This window comes from Sinocyclocheilus rhinocerous, unplaced genomic scaffold (assembly GCF_001515625.1).
Source record: "Sinocyclocheilus rhinocerous isolate Xijiao unplaced genomic scaffold, SAMN03320098_v1.1 scaffold334, whole genome shotgun sequence".
Lineage (NCBI taxonomy): Eukaryota > Metazoa > Chordata > Actinopteri > Cypriniformes > Cyprinidae > Sinocyclocheilus > Sinocyclocheilus rhinocerous.
The window spans coordinates 1,663,020-1,671,170 of NW_015658500.1; the positions used below are offsets into that span (position 1 = coordinate 1,663,020).

An 8,151-nucleotide genomic window follows, 5' to 3' on the forward strand; every position below is an offset into this window, starting at 1 on the left:
TATATATATATATATATATATATACAGTATATATATGACCAAAACAAGACAGAGATGCTGACACTTAATGAATATTCATTAAGAATGTAAACTATTTTATAATTGGTTTTAAATATGTTGTATTAATATTAAATTATAACTGTCTTCTCGACTTCATAATAAACCAAGCTATAATTTTGCTCTCTGTGAACACAGTGTCTCATGGGATTTGAAACACATCTGTCTACAAGGGCTTCCACACAGAGATTAAGTTTTAATTGTGTTAAACCTTTTGACAATACTGTGACCAAACTGAACCGGCTGACCTTGTATTCATGATTCATACGCAAGCAGAAAGGATAAACGGGGATACTTGCCTGTCCTCAAATTTAAGGAGACACACTGTCTGAGGATAAATGCTGCTTCTCTAAGTGCCCTGCTTTAGAGGCTGAAACACAATCTCTGTGAATGGCACATCCTTTGACTATCAGATTTTGTGTGCTTATATTTAGGCTTCTTACCTTATCCAGGGGTCCATCTTGATCTATACAGGCCCCATCATACATTCCCCTTCGTATGTTTGATCACAGCAATCTTAAAGGCTCTTTGTGCACCTGTTCCCCAGTGTGATGTTTTCAGGGTGTGTAACAGTACCAGTTCATGACTTGCGTGTTTTTTTGTGAAATTTGTAAACTTCTTGGAATCTTTATATTTCACCCGAATTATAACAATTTGTTGAAAATGTGCTCACCCTCAGACCCCTTAGGCCATCATAGATGAGTTTTCTTCTTCAGAGCAGATTTGGAGAAATTTAGCACTACATTTAGCTTTACTTGCTCACCAATGGATCCTCTGCAGTGAATGGGTGCCATCAGAATGAGATATCAAACAGCTGATAAAAACATTACAAACATGCAGCGTTAATTAATGGACTGGAGTTGTATGGATTACTTGTAGATTATTGTGATTGTGATTTAAGACATTTTTAACATCAAACCATTGCTTCTGGCTATAATATTACTGTAATGTTTTTATCAGCTGTTTGGCCTCTCAATCTGATGGCACCCATTCACCACACATGATCCATTGGCGAGCAAGTGATGTAATGCTACATTTCTCCAAATCTCCTCCAAAGAAGAAACTAACTCATCTACATATTTAGGTGATCTGGTCCTTTAATGATGCACATTACAGTCCTTTCCCTCAAGATAAACAGCATGAAGATTGTGCACAGCTGTATTACTGTTTTGGCTAAGAAGCTGGTTTTCAAACTCCCTAAAAAAGATGCCCATTTCTATTAGATCTTTTGAGTAGAAACCAGAATTTGCAGGTAGGGACAAACTTTGACCACATAAAGTTCCTATCAGAAACTCATATGAACATATGAAATGTTGCTGGGAGTTTAATTTTTATATGAAAATGAAGAAGTACTGGACGAAATGACCATGTTTTTTAATTAAAGCTGAGAAAAGGGTCTTCCCCTTGAGACATTGGTCATTTAAAAGTCAATGTCTGGCCAGCACAAAGAGCTTTTGTGCTTTCCTTCACAATGCTATCACCAAAAGTCCTCACCAGACTGGCTGACCAAAGAAGCGAGGGGGGTTACTGCCTACCTGTGGACTTATAAAGCAGCTCTTGTGCTGACTTCAGTGAACTCTGCTCTTAGGATTTATCATCATTTACTTGCAGGAGAACCACACAGGAACCATGCAAACCTTCTGCTAGAGACCTGAGCCAACGCTTCTGGATTCTGCATTGGGATGGTACGAACATTAATTCTAATTCAAATATCATGGTGCTTTTGTATTGAAAATAATCATATTATCATTAAATATAGACAATTCAGTGCAAATTAAACAATTCTCTTTGTTCAGCTTTATGAAATGGCAGCTGTTGGTATTCTCTTCATTGTCATCCCCATGACGTGGGCCTGTACCCCTCAGAAAGCTGGTAAATGCATCACATTTTGAACATTTCCTCTCGTGTAATTTGTTGTTGGCATGATTTAATTGGCTAGATAATCCTGGCAGATTTATCATCTGTTTCAGATTACATCATGGTGTCATGTTTTCCCAATGCCATCATTGCAAACGTGCCAGAATGTCCATATGGATGGGAGATTGGCCAGCTGTCCCTGGGCGGCGTGTGCTACACTGGCATTAACACCCCGGGCTTCTATCGTTTCACCATCCCAGACCTGACTCCTAAAAATAACTCGTACTGCGGCACCCTGTCTGAGGTGAGACATTCGACTCATTTAATGTATCCTAACTATTATTTAATTAGAAAAAGAGCTAAAAATGTATCTGTTTCTACCTTCTTCTCAGTATGTAGGAGGCAAAGATCCACGATACATATTCTACAACTCAATAGTATCCAACGACTCCTCTCTCACTGTCCGGAACCAGCCCGTCAACTACACATTCAGTTGCACTTATAAAGCAGCTTATCTGGTCAACAATGCCGTTTTTAGCCAAAGGTAGACCCCGTTACACTGACGTCAAGTCCAGTAGGTGTAGATTTCATAGAGCCTGTGCATTCTGACCGTTGACTTGCAGCGTCTTTACTAAACCCTCTGCTTCTTCCAGAGTGGCAACAGTTTATGTCAACAACGGGAGTTTAGGTTCTTTTAAGTCTCAGTTGTCTATGAATGTGTTCACAGTGAGTACTTCTACTGTCCTCAAAAGTGTCCAGTGATGACGAATGTACAAAAGGGAAATTTACTCTCCCTTTTTTTCCCTCCATGTTTTTTTTCCCCTGAAAATGCCTTTCAGCAAATGTGGGGGAAAATATACACACACACACATACACACACACAATCATATTATCATTAAATATAGACAATTCAGTGCAAATTAAACAATTCTCTTTGTTCAGCTTTATGAAATGGCAGCTGTTGGTATTCTCTTCATTGTCATCCCCATGACGTGGGCCTGTACCCCTCAGAAAGCTGGTAAATGCATCACATTTTGAACATTTCCTCTCGTGTAATTTGTTGTTGGCATGATTTAATTGGCTAGATAATCCTGGCAGATTTATCATCTGTTTCAGATTACATCATGGTGTCATGTTTTCCCAATGCCATCATTGCAAACGTGCCAGAATGTCCATATGGATGGGAGATTGGCCAGCTGTCACTGGGCGGCGTGTGCTACGCTGGCATTAACACTCCGGGCTTCTATCGTTTCACCATCCCAGACCTGACTCCAAAGAATCACTCGTACTGCGGCACCCTGTCTGAGGTGAGCTGTTTGATTGGTTTAATGTATCCTAACTATTATTTAATCAGAAAAAGAGCTAAAAATTGTTTGGCTTCTATCTTCTTCTCAGTATGTAGGAGGTAAAGACCCACGGTACATATTCTACAACTCAATAGTATCTAACGACTCCTCTCTCACTGTCCGGAACCAGCCCGTCAACTACACATTCAGTTGCACTTATAAAGCAGCTTATCTGGTCAACAATGCCGTTTTTAGCCAAAGGTAGACCCCGTTACACTGACGTCAAGTCCAGTAGGTGTAGATTTCATAGAGCCTGTGCATTCTGACCGTTGACTTGCAGCGTCTTTACTAAACCCTCTGCTTCTTCCAGAGTGGCAACAGTTTATGTCAACAACGGGAGTTTAGGTTCTTTTAAGTCTCAGTTGTCTATGAATGTGTTCACAGTGAGTACTTCTACTGTCCTCAAAAGTGTCCAGTGATGACGAATGTACAAAAGGGAAATTTACTCTCCCTTTTTTTCCCTCCATGTATTTGTTGTTGTTTTTTTTCCCCTGAAAATGCCTTTCAGCAAATGTGGGGGAAAATATACACACACACACATACACACACACAGGAAATTAAGCAATAAATACACGTATTATTATATAATTTGTATATTGTATTTGTGTTTTTTTTTTTTACTTGCAAATTTTGTGGTTTGTAGAACTCAAAGTTCCTCTATGCAAAAGATGCACCATACGTGATTGACACATCTGAGATCGGATCTGAGGTGTTCATTGGCATTGAAGCAAAAGGACTGAGTAACAGGTGAGTTGCTCAAAAGAAAGGAATCTATAATCTGCATGAATACACAGATTCACAAAGTCTGTGTAAAAGAATCTCTTTTTAATGTTTGTAGATTCAAAGTGGTAATAACTAATTGCTGGGCAACACCTACTCCATATTCAACAGACAGGAAACGGTGGATTTTAATTCAGAACAGGTAAGGTTTTATTATCAGTTCAAACATATTAGGTTTCACTGTGATTCAATCCTGCTCACTGGGTAATATATTTGCTCTTGGTTCACAGTTGCTCTTTAGACAACACAGTCACCATATTTGAAAATGCCAAAGACAGTCGGTCCATGTTCAAGTTTAACTCATTCCGCTTCCAGCGGCTAGAGAAGGTTTCCACCGTGTGGCTCCACTGTGAGGTCCAAGTATGTGACGGGGATAAGCTATTTTGTCAACCGGTGAGTGACAGTATCAATTTAATGCTGTTGTAGTTTCAAATAGATTTCTGGCTCCACTGAGACTCTTCTGAACTCTATCCAAGACACCATGTACATCAAGAAGCACTGAATCTGAACCTGATCCAAATGGAGGCATCCTGACCATGGAGTTTCAAGTCAGAGGTATATAACATTTTCACTTCTGCATAATTAGTTTGATATTCAATAACATGTTTTTAAACCCTTGAACTCTGTTAACAGCACAACACTCCTCTAGTTATATCCATCCTGCAGGTAAGTTTGAACTACCAATGCAGACACATGAATGATATTCATGTTTTTATATATTTATATTGGTTTTAAAGTACACCAGTTTTACAGCATTATGGCTGCTTTTATATTCATTAAAAAGTTTTTCAGATTTTATTTTTTACATTTTTAATTATCTTATCAAAACTAAGTCACTTTTTGATATAATGCTAAGATTTCCTATGCTTATCCTTCTATTTTACAGGCCCATTTCTGTGTCTGCTGTCCATATTTCTACTGAATGAAGTTTTAGGATACTTCAGTTGGTAATGGGGCCAGATATGGGTCATTCAGATGCAATGAATCATGCCTTTGCACTAACACAATTACATTCAAATACTTAAAAATAGACATGCATGCATGCATACACCCACATACAGCAAACATACGTGTCTCAGGGAGTGTATCGACACATTCCTTTCAATGTTCACTTGCTGTTTTTTACAGTTTTTATTTGTGTATTCCTTACATGAATATTGGTAGAACAATAAATAATCTCTGAAGCAGGTACTATCAATTGTTAATCTGTAGTTTAACAGGCAGAGACACATTCTTGCTTTTATCTAGCATTATACATGTAAAAATATTTTGAAATCTTTTTAGTAATTAAATTATTTTAAAAGATGTTGTCTTGACATTTTCTTGCTTTATATTTTTAAAAATCAATTTTTTAAATAAAATTGTTTTTTTGTGTGTGTGATAATGTCCTATATACAAGAGCGTATATAAAATCATGGTCAAACTAGATATCGGGTACAGTAAGTGTGTGCATTTCTGTCATTTTAGCCATGGCTGGGGTCCACTGGATTGCTCTTCGGTCTCCATCATTCATTGGGGTTGCTTTGGTTTTCTCCTGTTTAGATATGACAGGGCAAGACTGTCCATATACAGTGTGTCAGGCCTCCATATAGCACTTCCTTTTAATTAGCATGAACACCTCAAACTGTGAAATAAAAAGAACCATAAGTGTCTTGATACCTACATCTGTTCCTGATTTAGGACTTGCATTACAGTCCTGGCCAGTGGGTGGAAAACTGAATCCCGATTTGCTTATCAACCAGAAAGTTTTCTGTGTTCCCTTTCCCTAGAAAACACAACAGAGATATGATTAGATGCACAGACATGGCATGACAGTAGACACTGTTTATATACAAGTTCGACGCCACTTTTTTTTGTTTGATATTAGAAATTATATTAATATCAATTTACGTCATAACATTTCTTTATTTTACATTGTTCACAATCCTAAAACATATAGTTTATTTTCAGGAAAAAAAATAGATTTTAGTGTGATCTTAGACTTTTGGAGCCCATTGTATAAATTTGTAATTATACCTTTATTTCAATATCGCCCCTCTCTTCCAGTTCAAAATTTCCTGTCTTTAAGAGAATATCAGCAGTGCTCTGGGAGACATGGATTCTCAGTGCTGAGAAGGATATCAGCAAGAATAAAGTGTTTCAAACATTTCAATAGATTATAAATGTTGACTGATAAATATAGGTAAAATAACTTAATAGCCAGTAAAAATGAGAAAAGTCCTTACGAAGACTGTTGCTCTCCATCCTAGAAGCCGTGTTCACTGTATCACCAAATAAACAGTACCGGGGCATTGTATTACCCACAACTCCAGCAACCACTGGGCCTGTATATGCAAAGGACAGAAGATTGAGATGGAGTTTTTTTTTAATAATTTCTTATATATCTTTCTTATATATCTCTTACAACATATAGTCCACAATACACTTATAGTATGTACCATACCAGAATTGATCCCAATCCGTAAAGCCAATTTTTCATTAGGCAGATGCCTAATTTTGAACCTTTTGATGGCGGATAGGAAGTGGAGTGCCATAGTAGAGATCTCCTCAGCATGACGAGTACCATTACAGATAGGCAGACCACTGGCCACCATATATGCATCCCCTATTGTCTCCACCTACCAGAAACAAGTAAATGTAAATAAACTAGAAATACAATTTAATTGACAGAAATATATGCTCATTAAAACATTTATCAAGAATCAATAGCATTCATTAAGATCTTCATCTATTCATGTCACATTATACTGCAAACCTGGTTATGTTTATTCACTCAGAATTTCTGAAGTAAATCATAAAAAATGAGGAGCAAATACTTGCACAGAATTTTGCATTCAGTCTGAATATTCTGACAACCATACCAGCAGAGCATGAACGGGCACAGTTGCTGTGTATTAAAGTGAGTATTGTTTCACTTACCTTGTAGACATCATATAGCTTAATGATCTCATCAAAAAGACTGTAGAGGTCGTTGAGGAGGGTAACCACCTCCAGAGCCGAGCTAACGGAGCACATGGTGGTGAAACCCACAATGTCAGAGAAGAAAATGGTCACCATGTCATAACTTGTGGGCTCCACTGGTTTCCCACACATTAGCTGATCAGCAATATACCTGTAAGGACACACTGCCATTAGCTGACCCATAACTGGTTTATGTGTTATCAACACTGAGATTTTAGGTTAAAATGTAAATGAATGTATGTGAGTCAATTAACGGAGTCCCTAAGGGGGCGTGGTGATGAAAGAAAATATAAGATGAGAGAGGGAAAAAAAAGTATTACGTTCCCCCAAGAAACTTTGCATCACTCGCAAAACTTCTATGGAAAAGTCAAGATATAAGGTGAGAGAAAAAAATTATATTTCAGGGCTTTTGCGAGAGAACGCAAATGTTTTGCATCGGGGATAGCAATATTTTTGCAAGTTTCTTGGGGGAATGTAATACTTTTTGTATGCAAAAGTATTACGAGTTTTGCGAACAATGCAAAAGCTTTGGGATCGATCACAAAAGTTTTGTCAGCAAATGCAAAAGTTTTGCAAGCAAACACAATGTTTCCTCCCATCTCCTTTTTTTTTTAACCATCATCATGTTTTTTAGGGGTTCTGTAAAAATTTATATCTCAGGTCCTATAACTATTTTTTAGAGTCTTATAAAAAAAACATGTTAAGCATCTTTTCATTCTCAATAGTTTTCAGTGGTGGGCCGTCAGGGCCAGCAAAGCCTTCTCTGCTGGCCTAAACACTATCATAATCACTGATTTAGTTTAAAGGGTGGTTGTTTGCGATTTCACTTTTTTAATGTTAGTTAGTGTGTAATGTTGCTGTTTGATCATAAACAATATCTGCAAAGTTACGAAGCTGAAAGTTCAATGCAAACTGAGATATCGTCTTTTAAAATTCAGGCAGTTTAATGCCTACAAAAACGACTGGTAAGGGACTACAACGAGTTACTTCCGGGGTCCGTTACGTCAAGAACCCAGAATTTGACATAAACCCCGCCTCCGGGAACACGCTTTAATATATTTTTCCATGAATGTGTATTAAATTATTTGCAATAGTCTATTCTCTTCATTTCATAGCTTTTCTCTTGGTTGCACTGCTTCCAGCAGTGTAT

The 8,151-nt window shown here is 37.6% G+C and overlaps 3 protein-coding genes across 3 annotated transcripts in view; 2 read left to right on the forward strand and 1 right to left on the reverse strand.

Moving 5' to 3' along the window:
• Positions 1-1,669: 1,669 nt before the first annotated feature.
• On the forward strand, positions 1,670-2,462 carry LOC107722185 (beta-tectorin-like). The gene is made up of 4 exons (XM_016530437.1): positions 1,670-1,742; positions 1,854-1,929; positions 2,028-2,218; positions 2,307-2,462. The coding sequence occupies exons 1-4, from the start codon at positions 1,740-1,742 to the stop codon at positions 2,460-2,462; spliced, it is 426 nt and encodes a 141-aa protein (XP_016385923.1). The 5' UTR covers positions 1,670-1,739.
• Positions 2,463-2,861: 399 nt separating this feature from the next.
• LOC107722201 (beta-tectorin-like) lies at positions 2,862-5,090 on the forward strand. The gene is made up of 10 exons (XM_016530454.1): positions 2,862-2,932; positions 3,031-3,221; positions 3,310-3,461; positions 3,571-3,643; positions 3,904-4,007; positions 4,099-4,182; positions 4,271-4,433; positions 4,517-4,595; positions 4,674-4,706; positions 4,927-5,090. Exons 1-10 carry the CDS (start codon positions 2,866-2,868, stop codon positions 4,989-4,991), a joined length of 1,011 nt encoding a protein of 336 aa, XP_016385940.1. The 5' UTR covers positions 2,862-2,865; the 3' UTR covers positions 4,992-5,090.
• A 331-nt stretch (positions 5,091-5,421) lies between these two features.
• LOC107722192 (guanylate cyclase 2G-like) overlaps positions 5,422-8,151 on the reverse strand; it is an 11,674-nt gene continuing 8,944 nt past the window's right edge. Inside the window, exons 16-21 of the mRNA XM_016530447.1 lie at positions 6,960-7,152; positions 6,484-6,658; positions 6,266-6,364; positions 6,057-6,148; positions 5,704-5,805; positions 5,422-5,598 (exon numbers count right to left, since the gene is read on the reverse strand). Of these exons, the coding sequence (XP_016385933.1) occupies positions 5,464-5,598; positions 5,704-5,805; positions 6,057-6,148; positions 6,266-6,364; positions 6,484-6,658; positions 6,960-7,152 (796 nt within the window). The 3' untranslated portion in view covers positions 5,422-5,463. The remainder of the gene's footprint in view (positions 5,599-5,703; positions 5,806-6,056; positions 6,149-6,265; positions 6,365-6,483; positions 6,659-6,959; positions 7,153-8,151) is intronic.